The sequence below is a fragment of the Plodia interpunctella genome, chromosome 6 (genome assembly GCF_027563975.2).
Source record: "Plodia interpunctella isolate USDA-ARS_2022_Savannah chromosome 6, ilPloInte3.2, whole genome shotgun sequence".
NCBI classification, from domain to species: domain Eukaryota; kingdom Metazoa; phylum Arthropoda; class Insecta; order Lepidoptera; family Pyralidae; genus Plodia; species Plodia interpunctella.
Genome location: NC_071299.1, coordinates 2,305,291 through 2,328,701, shown reverse-complemented (window position 1 = coordinate 2,328,701; position 23,411 = coordinate 2,305,291). Strand labels below are relative to the sequence as shown.

Here is a 23,411-nt window from a genome sequence, read left to right as displayed (position 1 = left end):
ATGTAGTTTGCATCTTAAACTACGAATTTAAAGTGTTCTATATTTAAATATATGTCGAAATCTCTTAGGTCGAAAATAACACAAAAAGTACAGAATAATGTTTCCACATCTTTATTGACACATGAAGCGCGAAGGCCTACGCACAGTGAACTTAGACAGCAATCTCTCGTCACTAGCCTAACATTAAATCGATAATCTCTTGAAGGCAGTGATATAACCACATGTAGTATCATATTACCTATATACAGGTTGTTACAAAACACCGATACACGCAACAACTACACGCTAGTTAATGAAACTGAACGATTTTTCGTATGGGAGCAACCCTGAAATTGTAAAAATAAAATGTGCTGTTCCATACAAAATCTTTGATAAAAATGTCATCAGGGTTGCACCCATACGAATACTGGTTTTACATAATACTGAAACATACGAAATGGTAAGGTACTTTGGGTAGATCTTTTATGCAAAGTTAGGTTTTCGTATAGGTTAAAGTGGACACGACTGACAACTACATTTTAGTGTTAATATTAAGTTGAAACTTATAGGTAAAGATTCGTATGTATACATATAGGTATTTGTAACACCTGTATATTTTCGAAAACAAAAAAAAAGTTGATCTTCAGGCGCGATATCGCCGACTAGTATCAGTCTCATAAAGACCATTTTAAGGCAGTCGCGTATTAGTTATCCCATCTCGGGATTTAGACGAGTATTTAAAATTGTTTTGTTACAAAACTACATGTGATTACTTATGTTGCAGAAAACAATGTAATGTGATGTTGGCATAAAATTTATACTGTTTATTGACATCTAATAACAATAAAAAAATATGCTTCGAATATAAGGTATACTTAGGAACACTGATTATGTAAGTCAGATTTTGTTAGTGAAAATAATCTTTTTGATCTCAACCATAAACATTTAGCTTATCTTTTAACTCCATAAAGTTTTCTGCAACTGTTAATAATTAATATAAACAATACTAATAGATCACTATCCATTACAAAATAATGAATGCAAAGACATTGTACTATTTGGTGTGATTAGACAGTTTTACAAAGTTTACACTTTACATAGAATTCCGTCGATGGAGTATTCAAATGCCAAATAAGCAGAGCCTGCTGCTTTTTGTCAAAAATAACCTTAACACAATAGTGTTAAAGTTTGATTTTCATTATAATCATTAAAATTCGAGTGATCTTTATCTAAAATGAAATATTCAAACGATGGAAGGCAAGCTTTAAACACCTATTTAGCATAGCTACAAAATGGTAGTCACAATACTAAATGAATTTTCTGTTATGGCAACACTAGTATGCATTAACTGATTATATGAATGTGGCTATAGATTATTTAGTAAGTAAAACAGTTTCGTTTTAGTAACGATTTTGGAATTGCATTGTTAATCGATTATTATTTTTTGAACTTGTACATTTAGTATGTGACTTTTAATAAATCTACTGGATCTATTTATAAAACAAAACAGTCTTCAAGATGTTACTTGTCCAGCAGATTTTTTATTCCGATTAAAATACTAAATTAATAAATCCGGCATCAGAACTCAATTAGAGATTAAAAATTAAATGCAAATCAATTTTTTCATCATATTTTGTGATCCTAAAACGAAACTTGACTATCTATCACAAACTTAAAAAATAAAAAATATTATTATTATATAAAAGTATAACGAAAATTAATATTGTTAGTTGAAAGGCTTCATCTAGCCGATCGTCATGAGTCTAACCTAATAGGTACGTCAGCAATCCAAAACCTAGCTTACTTTCTTTCATACTTTCCTTCGAGTGTCTTCTAAAATAAACAGATTTGCTAATATAGTGCACTCCAAGTTGATGTCAACATAGTACATTGACCTATTTTGCTTCTATCAAATTACGAATATGACAATAATTTTAAATTAATAATTTACTTAAAAAATTAAAACATAATTATTATATGCAGGAGCGAGACGGCTATAGAGTCAACGGCCTTTATTGACACCACATAGCAGCTGGTATAGTTTGTTTTATTTGGGATATAAATCTATTAATATATTTTGCAAGGCATATTTTCACAGAATTTTTGCTATTGACATATCAGTCGCTTCAGAACTCTTAATTATTTCAGTAATCTAATATTTTTTAAGTTCGAGTGTAGTTTGCCAGATACATACTGTTTTGGCACAGTTTGGATTTTAATTAAATGTTACCTAATTACTGAAATCCAATTTTGAAAATAAACTGAGTTTTTATATTAATATATTTTAATTAAAATATAGATGAAGTTTCTTTAAAATATCAATTGCATATAACATTAAAATATTTGATCATAAAATATCACGTTACTAATAAAAATTAAAGAAAAGTAACTGGCAGCGTATAGAAAATAAAAAACTATTAATATACAAAATACACTGAACATTTCAAACGTATACACTTCCGAACTAAAAAGAGATCTAAAGCCACTGACACACTGCAGAGTTGCTTCGGGTTTGTTCAAACATACAGCAAACATAGACAAACATTTGCCTAGACACCTTCTGATAACTAAGGATATTGAAACGGATATGACAAAAAATCCCTGGGGTCGCGCAAAAAAAAAAAGATTTTATAAATAATAAAAAGATTAATATTTCGACGATTTGGTTTTGTTTTATGACCTCTTCGGGAGACGATCTTTGAAAATACTGTTGTGACCTATTAGTGGCTTAAATATCCCTTCGTCATATGATATTGTAGAGTTTGAAAATCTTAATTTTTAAATTGAATCCCTGTTTATCTATAATATGTATAGTTGAGTTAGTATCCCGTAACACAAGTGTCGAACTTAATTTGGGGCTAACTCAATCTGTGTGATTTGTCCCTATATACCGATAATATTATAAAGGCTAAAGTTTATGAGTATGTTTGATACTTCTTCACGTTCATACATACACATATAGTATAGGTTTTATCTCGAAAGTACGTGCTTCACGGATTTGGTTAAAAAGTCTGATAGTCAATAGTGCTTTATAAAGTAGATTGCGCTACGGTGAATAAAACCGTAAGTATTTAAAAAAAAATAATTACACGGATTACACCGCGGGCTGCAACTAGTATCTATTTGAATGCGGTGTCTGGACACATGTATGTCTATGGAGAGCAAACATTTGTACACAAGTTTAAGCTTTAGGTTTCTTGTTGCGGCGTTTGCGGTCGTCGGGGGCGGAGCCCGACTTGCTGTACAGGTTGTTGAGGAACTCCTCTAGGTTCGGGTCGTGGCTACAACATATTACCACAGTTTAATGTTGGCTTATGTTTTTGCTTAGTGTTTACTTGATGTCGTCAAGAATGATATGCGTGCTAATGCTTGACAACTAGGTACGTCGATGACCGTTCGACGAGACGAGAAGTGGGAAAGCGAACCTTGGAGCTGCTGTTGAGCCCTGAAGCTCGCATTATTGAAATATGTATTCTATCATTATATATCCTACTAACATTGTAAATGCGAAAGTTTGTCAGGTTGTTATGAAATTTGGTACGTGGGCAGAATATAACCTGAAATAACACAAACGGTACTTTTTATCCCGAAATTCCCACGAGAGCGAAGCCCTTGGGCGAAGATTGGTTAAGTAGATAGAGCGTAAAGAGTTAATAAACAAACTTTTACTTTCGCCTTTTCATGAGTTAGGATTAGGATTGGGAAAATAAATAAAGGTATGTTACCCAGTGTTGGGCGTGGGCTCTCGATCATGCGTGGCCTTGTTGCCCAGCACGATGCGGTACTGCACCACGTGACAATCTGGCCGTAGCTGCTTCAGGTTCTTTTTCTGAATAAAAACAATTGTTTGTTCACACAATGACGATTTCCTTTATGTTGCCTGATGGCACCGTAATGAAAATACGTTTTCAAACTGTTTTTATGCCGGCTCCACGCTGTCGTCGAGTAGTTCGCCAAACTTTGCCGGATTAAGTATACGTTGCTGGTTTTTTATAGAGGTATATACGAGCAATCATATTAACTACGCAATGTTCACGCATCACGTGTCGGCATGTGTGAGTGCCGACACGTGATGCGTATTATAATAATATTATAGATTTAGGTGAAGGCCAAACATTATTGCGTTTTAATGTAGGATATCGACATCTATGATTTTACATACTCGAACTATATAATATTTTGAAGAATACACAATAATGATTTTCAACACACAACCAAGGGTGATTTTCAGAGCGTTTCGATCGCGTTTTCATTACGATTCTTGATATGAATCTTCAATCATACCTAAAACAATAATTCATAAAATTGTCATTACAGTACATATTAACTATTTTAAAGTCAAATAATTAAACGAATACTCTTGGCTTTGTTAAAATTTGAAAAATTGTAATGACAGCGCGGGCGCATCGGTCGAAACGCTCTGAGAACACCCCAAAATGCAAAATTACAGAACTTAAAACGAAACAATTGTTTTATTTTAAGGTAATAAGGTTGACAATCACCTGGCAGCTGGCCCACTGCGTGATCTGGTAGACAGCTCCGTCCATACACGCGTAGTACATCACTAGGAGCCCTATCATGCTTGATTCCGCCCAAATGTCGCCCTAAACGGCAAGATAATAAGGTTAATTTTACTATAATGTTTTAAGGATAGTTTTCTAAGCAAGGGAAATGTATTTTATAATTGTATTAGCGGCCGATCCCGGCTTCGCTTGGGTAAAAACATAATAAATGATATGCCAAAAGCTTTCAGGAATCACGCTATATATTTTTGAAAACCGCCTGGAAATCAGTGCAGTAGTTTTTGAGTTTATCACTAACAGCCAGACAGACGCGGCAGAGGATTTTATTTTATAAGGTATGTATAAGGAGCTAAGCTTTAAAACGTCCCTTTCAAAGTTCTGTTTTTTTTTTCATAATCCATACATATTATAAAACAAAGTCCTCTACTGTGTCTGTCTGTCTGTTCACGAAAAAATAAAAAACGACCGATTTTCATGCGGTTTTCACCAATAGATTGATTAAGGTTTAAGGGTATAATTAATTATGGAAAGTGTAATGAATAATGAAGTTTGTTTAGGTAAACACACGGCTGGACGACCTCACCTCTTTAGCGGAGTGCCTGATCTTGCACTGCGCGCAGTAGCGCGCGGCGTAGCACGGCCGCGTCGTCAGCGCGCGCTTGTGGCGCCGTCCGCAGTTCGTGCATCTGACGATGTCACCACAATACAATCTAGCCGACTCGCAGTGAGACGCAGCTAACCAATCACAGTGCGTCATTGTGACGCAACGACAACTGTACCACGATGTGATTGGTTCGCTGCGTCTCACTTCGAATAAATTCGATGTTAAGAAGTGAAACGTAAACCCGCACTTCGCCCTCTGTAGTGGGACACTAGTGGCGTTGGACCACATTTGGCCGACTACATTACTTTGCAGTAAAAGAAACCTATTAAATTAAGCAAGCCAAATACTTCAACAGGAAATGATGGCCAGCTGACGTGCCAGGTCTACGTTTAGGTCTGTGACCTATCTAGTTTTGTATAGAAAATGCATAGAAAGGTTTTTGTGGATATTTCCTTGAAGATTGTCTTCGAGGATATTTTGGAAAAGACATGTTTTCTTTCCGTGGACAGATTTTCATGAAATCGATTGTTTTCTTCTTGTTTTTGTGGTGTTTAATGTAAAAAGTGTATGTGTGTGTTCACAATAAATAACTATTCTCTTCTACGAAAATCTGTATAATAATAATTTTTGTTATTGTGAAAATTGTAAAAAGAAATCTGAGAATTATAAATATTCAGACTACTTTATCAATAAGCGTTCATCGACCGTTTTCGAACTTTCAGAACCAGATCGCTAGTTGTGACACACGTGATGGACAGACCTGACGAATCGATAATTCCCGTTTTTTTTTGCAAATCGGCTAATCTAATCTAAAAACAAGGCAATACCTGATGGTGTTGGCGGCAAATTCCATCTTATCATGAAGTTGTGCCAACAGCTGACTGAGTTCGCTCCACGCCGCCTCCACGTGTCTCGACTCCACTGCGCGACGCTCGTACGCTTCTCGGCGCTCCTATATTAGACGATAGAAGCATAGTATATAGATACAAATACAAGCTCTACTTAGACAACCTGTTAATTATACTGCGGTATATACATGAACGATAAGGACACTTGACCAATTTAAACAGTTTCATTTGTAAAATGGCTATAAAGAAGTGTAAGCGACTCTTTCACTGAGCCAGATATATTTTTGTTTATTCTTATTGCACAATAGAACCGGCTAGCCCAGACACCTGTCTCGTGATCTTTACATTGAGTCAAACTTACTGCTACGATTGTGTGTCGTGTAACAAAGAACGTACTTTTAAGAATTTAAACTAGCCGCCGAAGGGAATCATCGACATTTTGGTCCTTCGAGCCGGATGATCGAGATTTTTGACGCTTTAAAATAGTACGTACCGGCTCTCCGATGAGTTCGAAGGCATGCTGCAATATTTTGAAAGCTTCCTCAGCTCCAGGCTGTTGGTTCTTGTCAGGATGCACTAGGAACGCTTGTCTTCTGTAATACCGTTTTATTTCCTCGTCTGTGCAGGTCACGCTCACGCCGAGAATACTGGAAAATTAACAAAAACTTAGATAACAGAGAGTTGAAACAACGTTTATATACATTTTTCTTCAATACATCAAGATATGAATAACAGGGCTATGTTATTCATAAAATATAAAAAGCATTTCAAGCTAAAGTATGTTTTGTCACTATCGCACCTTACAAAACTTGGCATTGACAGAACGAGACAAAAGATATTTTAACTTAAATTATTATTATTTATTTAATGAAAAACAGGCTAGTTCTAATATCACTGACAAATTATTTTAACAAAAACTTATTTTAGTCTAGGATAGATCAAAAGTTCTAAGGGGAGAATGTTGAGGAGTCTTGAGCCATTCCTGGGTCTACCATCAAGTCATGCTTATCGTAATAATGCATTGTCATCAAATACAAAATTTCAGTTCAATTGGTTATAGACATTTGCTTCAAACTTGAGTGGCAAGATTCCACACGAGACAGGGACATATGCGACACACATAGTTACATTGCAAGTTAAATAAAGCTTGTAAAAGACAAAAAGACACTAAACAAACATACCTGTATGGATCTTTTCCCTTACACGCTAGCAGCCGCTTCATCGCCTCTTCCCCAGTCGCAGGCAGTGGTATGTTTGCGTTTAGTTTTGTTGAGTCATTGCCCAACTCTGCTTCTGATTCTAAAATTAATAAGAATCTGGTTCTGGTATTTTGCATTGTGATAATATTAAAAATAGAAGTTTATAATAATTAAAATTATTCAAACTCCATAATAAGAGACCATAAAAAAGAAAACAATTACTGACCTGTCTTAAACCACTTGAGTTTCCTCCAGAAGGCAAACCTGGTGTGTCCTAACTTCCTGTCGATGTACAGCAGGTACTTGTTCTCCTTCATCTTCATCAGCCAGTCCTTGCTGCTGCGCCACACTGCTTGGGAACTCACGTAGGTCTGTGTGAACACTGAGGTGCATCTGTAAGCAGGGGTTTTATGTTCAGGTTATGACAACATTAGGTTATTATTGTTAACTAGATGTTGCCCGGGGCTTCGCTCCCGTGGGAATTTTGAGATAAAATATGGCCTATAGCAATCTTGGATAATGTACCTTTCTAATTGTGAAAGAATTTTTGAAATCGGTATGGTAGTTTCGGAGATTAACCACCTCAAACATACAAATTCACAAACACTTACCTCTTTATAATAATAGTATAGATTACTTGTTGGGATGCCAGCGCAAGCACTGGTCTCTAATAATTCTGTATTTTTACCCATTTTTGGAGAATCCTATTCAAAATAATTGGCTAAAGTGACATTGAAAATAAATTTTAAAAATCACAGTGCCTGCCACAATTCATTTTAGTTTTATCTTACAAATCTTAGTACTTTTAAGTGGGAATTATTTGAATATTTGTACTCGTTTTAAAGTTTAAAACACTAGTTAGTGATTAATATCCAGTTTTGAAGATTAAAACATAAGTAAATTACTTACAAATCAAAAGAAAGATGTAGACTCATATGGCAAATGTCCGACAGGAGATATGCAAACCACACTAGAGCCTTCCAGGAGGCCCCTCCCCAATGCTCCACATAATTCTGAGCCAGGCCCAAGTACCCAGGCTTATTTCTCCGCACTTTCGATTGACCAGCTTTTTTCTTATCTACTGCAGGCTTGCTTATCTTATGGTAGCTACGATTCTCCTTTTTCTTCTTAGCTTTAGCCGCGTCTCCTTGGTTCTCTTGAAAAATAAACTCTGATTGGTCCTCTTCTTCGATTTTGAACTCATCCTCAATAACAGCTTTATTCGGTTTTGCTTTATCTTTTTTCTCTTTTTTTGGCTTCTCCTGATTTTCAATGAATACAAACTGACTTTCACTATTGTGTTCATAGCTTCCGTCCTCTTCGTTGGTGATGTCATCCAAGGAAGACCATTTTCGAGAGATGTTACCACGCTTGTTCTTTGATTTCTTATTCGGTTTTTGTGGCTTTTCTGTATCGTCAGTGTTGATGTCACCTGATTCACTGCCTGATGAAATTGTACTTGAATGATGATGCTTCTTGTCATTTTTATGTTTGGTTTCATCATTATGTTTGATATTCATGGGTGGCTTATCAGGCTTTGAGTTAGACTTATTGTTGGAAGGCTTGGTCTCAACATTTAGTGCTTTTGCCTTCTGTGTTACCTCAGTTGGAGATATATTCTTAGTATTTTTGGCCAATACATCTGAATAAGTAGGGCGCATTGGCTTTACTTCAGCCACTATGCGCTTTTTAGTACTGGTATCAGCTAGAGGACTATTTTCATTTCTCTTCGGAGAATTATCAACCTTTATTCCCGACTTAGGTTCCATCGCTGAGTTTGAAAGCATATTCAAGGATGGGGCGTCAGGGTGGTTCAAAGGATAGTTTTGACCAAATGGTGAATATGTACCAGTGGAATTAGGTTCCAGATTCCCTAACAAGTCCTTGAGAAAGTTTGATGTTGGGATATTATTTGCTGCATTTGAATCTGGGCAATAATTGTTTGGCATCATTGGTGGAGGCATGTGTACATTATTATTAGTAGAGTATTCTTGGTTCATTGTGTAAAGGGGGGAAGACTGTGGTGGTAAGGGCATCTCGCGGAGTCCTTGGTTATGGTTGAAGAGCTCGTATTGTCCAGCCATGGGAACTATGCGCGGCTGCCCATTCTCGTCGTAATGTACATACACTTTCAGCGACTGTCCATCGCCCCAGTTGAGCGTGGCGTTGCTGTAGTTCTGCCGGTTGACGTGAGGAACATTCTGCATATTGTTAAAAGTCAGCTTTTCGTCTTTGTTCGGTACAGAATCGCCAGCTAACACGTTATACGGCATCTTGCTTGTATACATATCGTTACTGAAATTTGCATTGACATACATACTGTTTTCATTCATAATATTCGAGTTTGACGAGATAGGAGCTTGTTTTCTTTCATTTAAACTACCAGATGCACATTTTTCGGCGTTTTCCGCACCGTAATTCCAAGCATCATTGTATCTTGGATCATCCTTCGGCGACCTTGGCATTTTTGGTTAGGTTTCTTGATCCACTGACAACATTTAAACTGGATGCTTGGGAATAAACCTCATTGATACAACTCAGTAATTTCGCATTTTACGTTAATAAGATCAAAATTCAGAGATAAACAACTAAAACGTGGAAATAAAATTTATTGACGATTTGACGCGTATTTGACGTTTTTATTATTATGAGCGAGCGAACACAGACGTCACAGACTACATATCTATTTGTCAATTTGTCCGAAACGGAACGTTTTAGTACAATTAAATAAATAAATAAAATAAAATAAATAAATATATTAGGACAAATCACACAGATTGAGCTAGCCCCAAAGTAAGTTCGAGACTTGTGTTATGGGATACTAACTCAACGATACTATATTTTATAACAAATACATATATAGATAAACATCCAAGACCCGGGCCAATCAGAAAAAGATCATTTTCCATCATGACCCGACCGGGGATCGAACCCGGGACCTCTCGGTTCAGTGGCAAGAATCTTACCACTGCGCCACCGAGGTCGTCAAAATAGAAAAATAATTAAAGAATAGGTACCTAGGTAGGTTACTATTTTTTTTCGTAAGTAGTGCTTCCTGCGGCTTCAATTTATAATTATTACAAATATATAAAATCATTTACATACATTTGGTTCAATAACAATGGAATACTGAATATAAAAAAAAAATACGTTCCATTTTGTGTGTTTTATTTTGTTTGTTTCTACTGTTTATCTGACAGACGCTGAAGAAGCATGATGTTTTTATCGTGTCGTTTTTGTGAAAGAAAGAAAAACTTTATTCTGCTAAACTGGGTTAAACACATTTACATATTATGCTTAAGTGCTATGCTATGTGCTATGTTAGATTTATTGAAAAAACCTACAGCTGCAAGGACAGTCTCATGCCGACCTAGTTCTTTTTAAAATTAATAAAAATAAAATTTCTATAATGTGTTGCTTTGTTTGCGCTAGGGGCCCACAGAGAAGCCTGGCGTCAGCGTAAAAAAAAACAATTTTTTGAGGATTCGGATGCGACTTTACAACCGGCCGCCTGCCTGTCGTCAACCCTCCTTGGGAATAAACCGTATTTTCTCTTCTCTACCACGAATGTAACAATAATATAAACTCGCATCTTAGGTATCAGTTCCGTCCTCTAAAAAATATGGCCTATATTCTACAGTCGGCTCTCAATTAGATCATCAACTGCATAAACATTTTTGACTATCAAACTTTTCGACCAAATCCTAAAGGAATCCTATAATTTCGGGATAAAAAGTATCCTATGTATCCAAGGATCAGAAACCTCAATAGCAAATTTCATAAAAATTGACCGCGCCGTTTTAGCGTTTAGATATATATAGGTATAGAATAACATACCTAACATACAAACTTTCACCTAACTAACATAACATTTAGTGTGTATTGTAATGTTTCATAACATTTAGTGTGATGGGATAGGATAATAATACTTAATATAATATTATTCTTAGTTCTGTATATTTCTGCAATAATGATCATGTCTGTACGCAGTGGCGTAGCGTGCCCTGTATCAAAATTATTTAGGGGTGTCCACTTGAAAGTTTAAAGATTTGTCACAATTATGATTTATTGGAAAAAAAGCTTTCATTATTTTTGTTATTTCTACAGTGGAAACTCTATACAGAAAACCTATGGCAGTTTTTTTATCTTTTTTCCCGGGAAGCACAAGATTAAGTGTCAGTGTGTATAACATTTCACTAATTTTTGCTTACACACGTTGGGGGCCCCTGTAGCCCGGGGCCCAGTACCATTGACGGCTGATATGGCGGTATCTACACCCCTGTTTGTATCAAAACGGAAAACATTTGGGCAATATTTAGTTTATTCACCGCCAACCACAATTTAAAGTAGGTAGGTACTTACTTAACACCCATTATGTGGTCGTAATTTCAACTCGTGCGTCCCCGGCCTAAAATAAAATCATTAAAAAACTATACAACTCTTACTTAGGTCAACTGACTGACTGTAAGCCAGTAGACTGTGACGAGCGTTGGTTAGAAAAGCAGCATTTTATTATAAACTGCAAGATTTGATATTCGATAACAGTTGAGATTTTTAACGGTGATTTAATAAACTCGATTATCTGCCGCATTAAGGTAAAGGTAATATGTAATTGATTAATTAAAGGTTTCCTACTGGATTCATGGTGCATCTGTACTAATTGGATTTTAACATAGTAAGTAATTATATTTTATGCTTCTTTAAAATTAAGCACGCTATAGTATTCGTTGCAAGTTCTTGGGGATGGAAATATCAAAAAGCCTATTTAGTTGGTCATCCAAATTTTGTTTGGTAAATTTGAGAAAATCATCCTTTATAATAAAAATTGTATCAATTGCGAATGTCGTCTGCGTGGACTTTTTGAAAGTTTCTTATAACAAAGTAGTGCCTATGTAACTTCTAATCTTTTAGAGGTTATTTTTGGCGACTTCCTCTCATCTGAGCGTGTTTCCGGTTTTTTCTCAGCCGTTGAGCGTCGAAGCTCAGTGTCCGCTTTCCTACTCTTTCGTGACCACTTCACACGGTCGTCGGCATCCATGGTTGTCAGACCATTAGCACGCATATTATGACGACATCAAGGCAACATTTCTTAGGTTTGCCCCTTCTGCCAGGGCCAGGCGGGAGCGGCATAGCCAGACATTTGTTTCCCACGTAATTTGCCGGTCTAATACGCAAGACGCGGCCGTACCAGCGCAGGCGGCACTCCTGGTTTTTTCGGAACTGTAGTGTACATACATACATATTATTTTCTATTTCCAGTCTAATGGTACAGCTGTATATTAGATTAAGTATATATAAAAAAAGATTTGAAAGAAATACCTAAGTGCATATTTTACCTCAATAAAATATTTAATTTGTCTTTATACATACCTAACCTAATTATGAACGATCAATAAAACTCTAGTTTCGTAGTTAATTTTAAATTCTTGTTAAAGATTTTGCTTGTATATGTGTAAGATCCGTGGGAAACCAATATCGTAAGATAGGGGACAATAAAATATAATACTCGTTGTATTGCACAATTAAACAAACAATAAGATACAGAAACGTTATAAAGTGTAATATAAAAGGGCAAAAACTATAAAAATTGATAAAGATTTCATTGCTTTTGTATACGAAGGTATCTAAAGGAAATCTTGTATAGAACTAAAAAAAGGAGATGTGGCCCGCGACTAAGTTCGTGGCGACACTCTCCTGATCTCTAATTATCACAGCAAAGTCCAACTCAACCAATACAATAGTAAGGAATAATGAGATGGAAATAGTGTATCTTTTATCATCGAAAAAATCACTATTCCTGCGTTAAATGAACGCAAAATATAGTGTTAATAAATCATTATTAGTGTTAATAATATTTTGCAATAGTGTTATTGAATGAATATAAAATGACTTTCAGGTAAACTGTAATATACACTCGGCTGAGAAAACCCTGCCTTGACTCACAAGGTCACCACCAGAAGTATTTAACAGTTGTTTGGTATGGTAGTGTAACAGAGCTAGCAAGATGTTGATTGTGCTGGTCGCGTGTCTAGCGGTGGTTGCTGCGAAGCTGCAGAATGATCCTGCTGGACAGCAGATAGTCATATTTAAGCAGAAAACTGAGGTATGTTTTAATTATTGTTGTTTACGTGGTGGTGGTCCAGTGGTTGAGACGCCTGTGATCGAAAAGTCCCAGGTTCGAATCTTACTCGTGCTACATGAGTTCGTATACCAATCTGATTCATCTAGTTTTCATAAGCCATCTCATGCTTCTAGTGAAGGAAATCGTCGTGAGGAAATTCACGATCTCGTCTCCAGCCACTAAATGAGTGGAAGATATTCGTAACAGTCATATCATATGCCTTTTGGAGACTTAAATAAAATCGAAAACCAGTTTTAACGCAATAAATAAGAAATAATTATTGTTGGACAAAAGTCTGACTATGTCTTGTTTTGTTTATCAGCTACTGTGCGCAATGTGTGCTTTAATTTATCATTAGGGGTAATGCAGAGGAAGTACAATATCACCAAATTAACTCAATTCTTTTTTCATTCGACGTGACGTGAATGAAAAATATTTTTGCGAGTGATGGAAACGTCATTATGTTATTTTAACTCGGCTGTATTATGGTGTCGTTTTATGGAGAATGCTTAAATATGTATGTGTAGTGTATGTGACTACCTGCCGCTATATGGCGGTGGGTACTCATGTTAGATGCCTTTAGGCGACTTGTATAAAATCTGACACCAGTGTTAGCAATAACACCCGATATGATGATGATGACCCCCAAATCGTAGTCTTTTCGTAGTGTCCTTTCCTTTATAACGACGTTATTGAGTGGAAAATGATATTTTTAAGGGAAATGAACTTATCAAGGTGATTTCACAATAAACTACGTATAAACATTGTTTGTATAGGTGTGTCCATTTTCACACTTCATACTACATGTATACAAAATTTCAATACAAAATTTCATTAGAGATTCTTGAGTAGATAGAGCGTGAAGAGTAACAAACAAACTTACTTTCGCATTTGTAATATTAGTTAAGACGATGTCTCAGTCTAATAATAATTGATTTTATATTGAGAACAGTAAGCGTTTCTTTTATCAGTTCATATTTGTTACTCTCTCTCTCTCTCATAATGGTGTGTGTTCCTTATTGCGTACTCTGCTGCGACGCCTAAAGCCTTTAGTCCACGTAAAAATAAACGTACCTACGTAACATAAAAATACTGCCTGACATCAGGCAGTATTTTTACGTTACTTTTATTTTTAAACAATCCTCAACTCTCTAATCAAGCGAAAATCAGTTCTCAAAATTTTCGAAAATGTATGAGAATGATCAGAAAATATTCACCGAAATTCCCGAGAACTTTCTCAGATCATTTCTGGGGGTTCTCAAGGCAGGACAGAGAATCTTCGAGAATGGAGACATAGTGGCTGGAGAGAGATGGTGTAGGATAGTCTAGTCTCCCCCCGACGGGTTCCCATCTTGTCGCGATGGTGGGGCTTAGTAACCGGGGGGGCTGGTCTGACACAACCAGCCACCCCGGAGAACCAAGAGGAACCCAAGGCCAGAGACTTTGGTGGGTGCTCTGGGCCTGTTGGACGGTCCCCTCGGTAGTACTGCCATTGGCTGGTGACCCGCCACCAGCCTTTGGATGTGGAAACTAGAGGGGACCAGAGGTGGGGTCGCGGGGGTTTGTCCTCCGCGACCACAGCGCGGCCGTGGCGCTGAACACGGTGCGGTGTGGCCGCAGAGGAAGAGGAGAGTCGGTATGTCTCTCGACGATCCCCCCTGTCCTCTGTGGCCGAAGGATGGCTGCCTCTGTATCGGGCGCAATGTGTGGGTGTCACCTGCCTATCACCTCTTGCACCCGTACAGGGCAGACTTGGGTGCCCTGTGGCACCCAGGATTTTGGTGTGTGTGTCCTGTGTGTGTTGTGTTGGTCCTGAAGGGACCAGCGGTCGGTGATGCCCGCTCCCCTCGTCAGCTTTCTGACTGGTGTGCGGAGTGGGCTTGATGGTCCGCGCCACGCTCGCGTGGCGTAAGGGGCGGATGGTTAGCACTTGTGCTTGCTGCCCGCCCAGGTCGGGGCCGAAAGGGCGGCCGGGGGGGCGTCGCGGTGAAATGCCCCAGGGGTTTAGTGGGTAGGCTGGGCCGACTAGCGGCCCAGGAGTCCCACACTCAGTGCGTAACAAGCATTCCCCTGGGTAAACAAAAAAAAAAAGGATAGTCTAGTCTGGTGTAGGATGGTCCTACACGCCTCTACTTAGATATACAATGTAAGATTAATTAGATATTACTAGGAGTATAATATTTTAGAAACCTAAGTCTAGTCGAGGCCCAGGGATGTTCAGTCCAGTGACCGTAACGAAAGATTATCGATATAAACATAGGTTATACATAATATTATCTTCCGCTAACTAAGTATATTGCGTAACATTTTAATAACGATAAATATCTAATAATTTTTAATAGGCTTTAAAAATACTTGTAATAGTGAAATTACGTGTAATTTTGAAATAATTTCACAAAACTGAAATGTAGTAATTGAATCTTATAAAATTATATTCACAAATTACTTAAAATCCATTCTTCTAGTCAGTTATTTTCCGAATGTATAAAACTGAGTAAATAATTACGTTATATATTTATCATTCTGTATTATAAGCCAAGACATATACAATTTCTTTTAATGTTGAACAAACTCAGATAATCTGTAATTGTAACATGTGAATTCATGATTGCAACATATTTATTTCCGATTGTTTATTAAACATTTAAATTATTTTGGTTTTCAGGAACCAATTGGTATAATGACCACCAGCGCGGGCGCACCTATCGACACCATCGACGCAACGGTTACACTAAATTCACCGCTGATCTTCAACGAATATTTTATGGATTCCCTGACTCATCTAGTCCGAGAGCGAATCCCCGAACGGCTAGTCCACGCGAAGGCTGGAGGCGCGTTTGGCTACTTCGAAGTAACCCACGACATAACCAGCATATGTAAGGCAAAACTCTTCAGCCAAGTTGGAAAACGTACTCCAATTGCTGCCAGATTTTCTCCAGTGGTTGTAGAAAGAGGGGGCATTGACACTTCGCGAGACGCGAGAGGATTTGCTTTGAAATTCTACACAGAAGACGGAAATTTCGATATAGTAGGCTTCAATACTCCCATGTATGTTTACAAAGACCCTTTACTATTCGCCACATTCGTGAGAGCACAGAAGAGAAACCCAGCAACGAATCTAATTGACGGAAATATGTTATGGGACTTTTTGACCTTGCGATCTGAAAGTCTCCACATGTTCATGTTGGTGTTTGGCGACCGTGGTATTCCTGACGGCTACCGCCATATGCCTGGATTTGGCATACACACATTCCAAGTTGTCAATGACTTTGGCGACAAACACTTCGTTCGTTTCCATTTCATACCAGAGGCAGGCATAAAGAATTTGCGATCAGAACAAGCGAGAAAAATTGCCGGAGTAGACCCAGATTACGCAACACGAGATTTATACAATGCTATTGGTAATGGGAACTTCCCTAGTTGGAAAGTTAGCATTCAAGTGCTCACGCAAGAAGAAGTAGAGAGTGCTGGGTTTGACGTATTTGACGTGACTAAAGTTTTGCCACTAAACAGATACCCATTAAGACCTTTAGGAAGATTTGTGTTGAACAAGAATCCTATAAATTACTTCGCAGAAATAGAGCAGTTAGCATTCAATCCAGCGAATCTCGTTCCGGGGATATTGGGAGGTCCAGACAAGGTATTCGAAGCACGTCGTCTAGCATACAGAGACGCTCAGTATTACCGACTAGGATCAAACTTCAATAAAATACCAGTAAATTGCCCTATTCAGACGAAACCTTTAATTTATAATCGTGATGGCGTTGCGCCTGTGAAGGATAATGAAAGAGACACACCGAACTATTACCCTAATACATTCAACGGTCCTGTGCCTTACAAAGAAAAGTACAGAGCATCGTTAATCCAGATTTATCAGGATGATCCTAATAATTTTGAACAAGCTAGAGACTTGTATGACAATGAGATGACTACAGATGAACGAAGTAGATTGGTCGAGAATATTCTCTACAGTCTGGGAGGTGCGGCGACATTCTTACAAGATAGGGCTGTCAAACTCTTTACAATAATCCATCCTAACTTGGGGCACAGGATAGCAGAAGGATTGGCAGTGAACCGAACAATAACTAAGTTCGACTGGGACGATTAAGTTTACTGTAATATTTCATACAGCTGCAAAATTCCAAAAGATTTGATGTGATGTACTTATTTTTAGAAAAATATTAAGGAAATTAACACTGACATATTTATTGTTGCAAATGTGTAGTATAGAATATTAAAATGAAAAATAGTTTATGTGGCGTACTTACTGAACCCCGTCTATAGTTACACGCATCCGCGTCCGTACGCGAATGCATGAAAATTGCGTAGTTAGTATAAATGCTGTAATTTAACGCAATGTAAAACCAGCAATGTATACCGAATCGGCCAAAGTTTGGCAAACTGTTCGACGACAGTGTAGAGCCGGCTTTAGCTGATAACACAGTAGATAAAGCAGACTAAAAAACAGATTTGGCTTGATGTTTACGTTATCACACAAAACTTATTTGAATAAATAAATTTATTCGTCCCAAACATAAAATTGTCATCAAGAAACCGTAATTGTCAGTCGACCGCATGCCAAGTTACCCTGCATAGATTTCTATGCCGCGGTAATAAGGGCGAGTTTGCAATGAATATATAATATAAATTATTATGCTGTTAACTGTACAAAAATACAAATGTAAATAATACAGTTAATGTTCAAAACGCCTTTACAATTTCAATACGCAAATATTTCGTTTTCGATCGCTATCATAATAACAAATCAAAGTGACGTGCCAAAGAAAAATATATTCCTTCAATAAATACTACGAAAATTATTTCTTGCATGCAATTTCCTTCAAATAATAAGATTTATTTCAAGTGAATTACATTCCATTGGTCTCCAATTCTCCAGCGAAAATTGCTCATTGTATTTGGACTTGTTTTGACGTATTGTAAATAGAAAACGCCTATGGAATGCCAGCGCGTATTTCAATAACTTTATGAATCACTAGTTGCGCCCTGGGGCTTCGCCCCCGCGGGAATTTCTGGATAAAAAGTCCCCTATGTGTTATTCCAGGTTATATTCTACTAGTGTACCAAATTTCATAACAATCAGTCCAGTACATTTTGCATGGAAGAGTAACAAATATGCATATAAAATATACAAACTTTCGCATTTATAATGTCATTAGGATAGGATAAAATGCTGAGACTAGAAAAATACATGCTCATATTCTTTATTCTCTTATATCTACTGAAAATAAGGGTGTTTTAGGTCTATATACGTTAGCATGGATCTAAAAATTTTGATTAACTGTTTATATGTAGATGGAAGTAAATAAGATAGTATGTATTACATAGAAAATACTTCAACGCGTTAAGACATACATTTTGTGATTGTATATATACATCTCAAGACGATGAAATAAAATGATATACGTTGTAGATCGTAAAGTCAGGATTTGTCCATTACTGAATCTTAAGTAGAATTTACAGCTAGCTTTAGGATGATTCCCAACTCACAACGAAGCAGGGTCGTCAACTGTTTAAATAGGTTACAAGAATACAAATTCTACTAACAAATTATGGTCTAACAAATAAATAATTATATAATTATTATTTTTTGATATTCATGTATTAAAACGTGTCATGTACTAATTCTTCTCTTATCTACATTTTGTAGACGTTTTTGCTTTATTGATGACCTTATTGTTATTAATTCCATGAGAAAAACAACATTTCAGTATAACCCAAAGGTTGACTATTAGATAATGCTTTTAGCATGAAGTATTTCAATATTTTTACAAATTGTATTTGTGTGCAATAAAGCTTAAATAAGTAAAAAATGTTTGTCAATCCTGAAAATAATAAGTTGTTATTAGACAAGCTTGCGCCAAGTAAGTTGTGACAGCCCTGACAGAAGTTCAAATTGCAACCGATTTATTCGGTATTTCACCAGAAGGCCTACCACGAAACACACAAACACGTAGCACGTTGCTAACGTTCACATGCTATCATTTTTTCCTACATCGTGCACCACGGAATAATAAACTTCACATCGTGAACAGTCAACAGCACATCAAGTTACCATGCATTCAACTTCTATGGCGCGATGAGTTTGCAATGAATTTGGGTAGGTTGACGTGCTGTTGACTGTACGTATCGTGTAAAAATAAAAATAAAAATAAAATTAAAAATATAAGAAAGTCTCTGAAGTCGCGGGCATAATGGCACGATTTCACAACAGCTAAGAATTAAGAACATTCTCGATCGAATTCTCTTTCAAATAAAAAAAAAAAACTAGATTGAAATAGGTTCAACCGTTTGGCTGCTACATGCATGCATACAGATACACAGACACGTTAAATTAATAACTCTCCTCCGTCTTCGGGGATTAAAAAAAAGCATGTGTGGACGCAACTAAGGGACGCAAAGACGTGCTACGTGTTTAATGTTTCATGGTTTACTGGGGCTAGTAAACGTTCAGCTCAAAGTAAGCTGAAAAGTTATGCCGTGTTTATTTGATACAGAATTGCTTTTGAAAGGTTTATGCCTCGATATTTCAACTGTATTCAATTCATAGATGTATATTCAAACTGAACCTCAGTTTGAAATAAATATATTAATTCTTGTTGCTCGTTCTTTCAATGACTTTTGATACTTAAAGTCTGTATTTCAAACGCTCTGGCACGTTGATTATATAATGTATAGTCTCAATGATAGTTGTATTAAACAAAAGTCATCGAAAGACGACGAGTGGTGAGACGCAGGTAACCAATACATTGCGGTGTATTTTTCGCCGCGTCACAACACCGCTCTGTGATTGGTTAGCTGTGTAGTATTGGATGAGAAATTAATCTCGTTGTCCTGTCACTTGTTATCGGTGAGGTAAAAATCCTGAATAGCGTTTTATGTAAGCGACAGGAGCACTCACAAAGAGAGTTGATACAGGGGGGTGGCCACAAATATAAAATTATAGTCTTACGCCGTTATTCATAAAATATTCGTAATATATTTTGCCAAGTTTCAGGGTTTCTTGACGCCACAACCTGCGAAAATGAGAGAGAAGTAGTTTCTAAAAATTGAAAAATTCTACGTCAAAGTCTAACACACGATACCGATGTATCTAATTGCCACTTTCACGTACTAGATACAATTAACTGCTCGTTTCATTTGCTACCCGATTCGTGGTTAAAAGCCAAAGGTCACCAATTATAAAGTCTAGAAATCGATAGCTAAGAATATAGTTACGTAGCAATCACATTATAATAAATAGTACTATGGGTATTAACTATGAACATTTTATAGGGAGTGGTATTTCAGCTAGCCATACAGATTATATTATAAATACTATACTATTATTATAAATACATACTTTTATGTTCAGTAGATTGTAAATAAAGGTAAGATGGCGGTTTTCATGTAGGCTAATTTGATGTCAGTGTCTTTTTTTATTTTAGATGGTAAGTATAAAGTTAACAAGTTATACGCTAAGTATGGATCGGTGTTTATATTTATGTAGATGATCGGAATCCAAACGACGGTGGGGAGGACGAGTTGAATAGAAGAATCTAGTTGATTTTTACTTTAATCCTGTAACTAACACAAATTAAAGTGATGCCATAGTGTTCCTTAAGCATTAATTTTTATTTATTTATTTATTTATTTATTTATTTTTTTATTTTATTATTTCATTAAAATCGTTTATCCTACTACCTACTTACTAATATTATAAATGCGAAAGTTTGTCAGGATGTATTGTTTGTAACTCGTTCACGCAAAATCTTATGGACGGATTGTTGTGAAATTTGGTGCACGGTCAAAATATAACCTGGAATAACACATAGAGTACTTTGTATACCGAAATTCCCAAGGTAACTAATTTATAACATTACCACAAGATGCCGTTATTTGACTCTTATTATCAATCCAGAGATCTTATACAAATCTTTGGACAAAAAAATCGCAATATGATTTTATATCACACTTCACTTTTCCCTTCGAGCCTTGTTAGTTCCATACTAATTTTATAGGTAAAAAATAAGCAAGGCATAGCACGCATTCAGTTAATAAATGCTAAAAACGCCTAGTAATACAAGAAATTCATGAAATAGAGTATATTTTACGACTTATTAACTAGCCATGCCTCTGGGCTTTACTTTCATGAGAAATTTATATTTTGGAGGGATCTTATTCCCTATAAACGTTAGTTTTTATTCAAGGGAAAAAATATCAGCTCATGCATGTAATCTTTCTTATAATTTTCGCGTGTTTTATTGCGTTCGTGTTGAATTTGGATTCGGGTCTGTGATGCCCCAAAGCCTGGGGTCAGATGAAAACTACTACACATGAGTCAGATGTATACGAGTACAAACTCATGTGACACGAACATGGAACCTTTCGGTTCACAGGCGGGCGTCTTAACCACAGCTTCTTATTACTCTACTTTATTTGTACCTATAGACAAATTAAAAAAACCCCGACTTTCAATAGTCATTTCGCTACTACTTTTGAACGGCTGAACCGATTTTGAACAAACATATCTAAAAAATTAGCTATCGAATAATAAAAACCGCATCCAAATCGGTTTACATATTTTATTTTATTTATTTATTCAAATTTTGACATTTTTAATAATGATGTAAATTTGTCCTCCTAATTTTTAATATATATATAAGACCTATATTTGTTAATTGACGTCCTTGGAGAAAAGGCTGCGGTGAAGTTTGTTGCGCCGCTTCTTCTTCACTTGCGCTTTGGAAGCCGGCAGTAGACTTAGTTTAAGTAATTTTTTTGACGTCAATAAGTGATGTATATCATCCTAAATTGAATAAAGAATTTTGAATTTGAATTTGGTTTATCCGTGGATAAGCTACGGTGCCACGTACACAGACAGACACCCTTAACGGTTAAACTTATAACACCCCTCTTTTTGCGTCGGGGGTTAAAAAATGGAAATATGACAAGTTAATCAAATGTTAGTTTTCTCTGCCATTTCAGTTCATATAGACAGAGAGGCGCGACAGAAGAGATTCTTTATAATTATAATATGTACGGATGTTTTAATTAAGTACCTGGTCCAAGCTAATCATTATCAGGTGAAGTTTTCCAGTGACCACTGCAATTATTCTAATCCTAACTAATATTATAAACGCGAAAGTAAGTTTGTTTGTTACTTGTTCACGCTTTATCTACTTAACCAATTTTCTTAAAATTTACCGTTATTTGTACCGTTCATGCCGGAAAAAAAATGGAATTTCACGCGGACGAAGCTGCGAGCAAAAGCTAGTGACTTTTAACAATAAACAGCCTCGTGGTGAAGCTTGTCACAGCACAGTATTGACTGAACCATTCTACTAAAAGTATAAGTACAAATTCGTGGGAATAATTTGTGGTAGGTAGATTACGCAGGTTATGTTTACGTGTACTTCCTGTGGGTTTGTGTTGTAACTTTGCAATACAATGTTATGTAATTAATAATAACTCGGTAAGACGCTATGTGAAATGGAAAATCAATAGTAATTATAATCACGCACGCTCTAGTGGTGTGGAGGTGAGAACTTCTATTCTATTTTCGAGTTGGCTCGCGACATCACAGTGATTGTGCTTTTATTTTTTAGTCTTTCTGCTCGGTTTCATTTCACACGGCCTCACGTGGCCTAATGGTCACCATGCCGGACTGTTACACTGGAGGTCCTGGGTTCGAACCCCGGTCGGGTCAAGATGGAAAATGATCTATTTACAAGCTTTTATTTAACTTGCAATGTAACTATGTCACCATGTCCCTATGTCTCGGGTTGAATCTTGCAACTCAATTTAGAAATAGAAATTTTTCAACCGATTTTGAGCTGAAATTTTGTACACACGTTTAGTTTGGATGACAATGCAATATTGTGATAAGCATGAGCTGATATGGTGCACCCAGGAACAGCTCCAAACGTGGGAACTCTTCAACGGTACAATATGATCTTTCTGACAATATTAAAGGCTTGTGTTTAAAATAATAGAAGAATAATAAATAGAAGGTGGTGGTGTAATGGTTAAGACGCCCGTCTGTGGATCGAAAGGTCGCAGGTTCGAATCCTACCACATGAGTTTGTATACCAATCTGACTGATGTGTAGTAGTTTTCATCGATCACCACTTGCTTCCG

General features: G+C 36.6%; 2 protein-coding genes across 3 annotated transcripts; one reads left to right on the top strand and one right to left on the bottom strand.

Moving 5' to 3' along the window:
- Positions 1-88: 88 nt before the first annotated feature.
- Positions 89-9,812, bottom strand: LOC128670523 (uncharacterized protein). The gene is made up of 9 exons (XM_053746253.1): positions 8,063-9,812; positions 7,380-7,546; positions 7,136-7,253; positions 6,448-6,601; positions 5,934-6,058; positions 5,086-5,188; positions 4,482-4,583; positions 3,705-3,808; positions 89-3,260 (listed from the first exon to the last, which is right to left on the bottom strand). The coding sequence occupies exons 1-9, from the start codon at positions 9,616-9,618 to the stop codon at positions 3,161-3,163; spliced, it is 2,529 nt and encodes an 842-aa protein (XP_053602228.1). The 5' UTR covers positions 9,619-9,812; the 3' UTR covers positions 89-3,160.
- A 1,715-nt stretch (positions 9,813-11,527) lies between these two features.
- LOC128670829 (catalase-like) lies at positions 11,528-17,521 on the top strand. 2 transcript variants are annotated; one of them, XM_053746827.1, is made up of 3 exons: positions 11,528-11,748; positions 13,050-13,256; positions 15,940-17,521. In XM_053746827.1, exons 2-3 carry the CDS (start codon positions 13,158-13,160, stop codon positions 17,380-17,382), a joined length of 1,542 nt encoding a protein of 513 aa, XP_053602802.1. In that variant the 5' UTR covers positions 11,528-11,748; positions 13,050-13,157; the 3' UTR covers positions 17,383-17,521. The 2 variants fall into 2 exon arrangements, with proteins under 2 accessions (XP_053602802.1, XP_053602801.1); XM_053746826.1 differs by having other exon boundaries at positions 11,528-11,828.
- The last annotated feature ends 5,890 nt before the right edge of the window (positions 17,522-23,411 follow it).

Bases quoted from the DNA above. Each gene is read 5' to 3' on its own strand.
- LOC128670523 (XM_053746253.1), bottom strand. From the start codon at position 9,618: ATGCCAAGGTCGCCGAAGGATGATCCAAGATACAATGATGCTTGGAAT. The intron at 4,584-5,085 runs GTGAGGTCGTCC...CTTGCCGTTTAG, and splicing joins TCAGGCACTCCGCTAAAGAG to GGCGACATTTGGGCGGAATC. The intron at 3,809-4,481 runs GTGATTGTCAAC...GTTTTTATTCAG, and splicing joins CGCAGTGGGCCAGCTGCCAG to AAAAAGAACCTGAAGCAGCT.
- LOC128670829 (XM_053746827.1), top strand. From the start codon at position 13,158: ATGTTGATTGTGCTGGTCGCGTGTCTAGCGGTGGTTGCTGCGAAGCTG. The intron at 13,257-15,939 runs GTATGTTTTAAT...TTTGGTTTTCAG, and splicing joins TATTTAAGCAGAAAACTGAG to GAACCAATTGGTATAATGAC.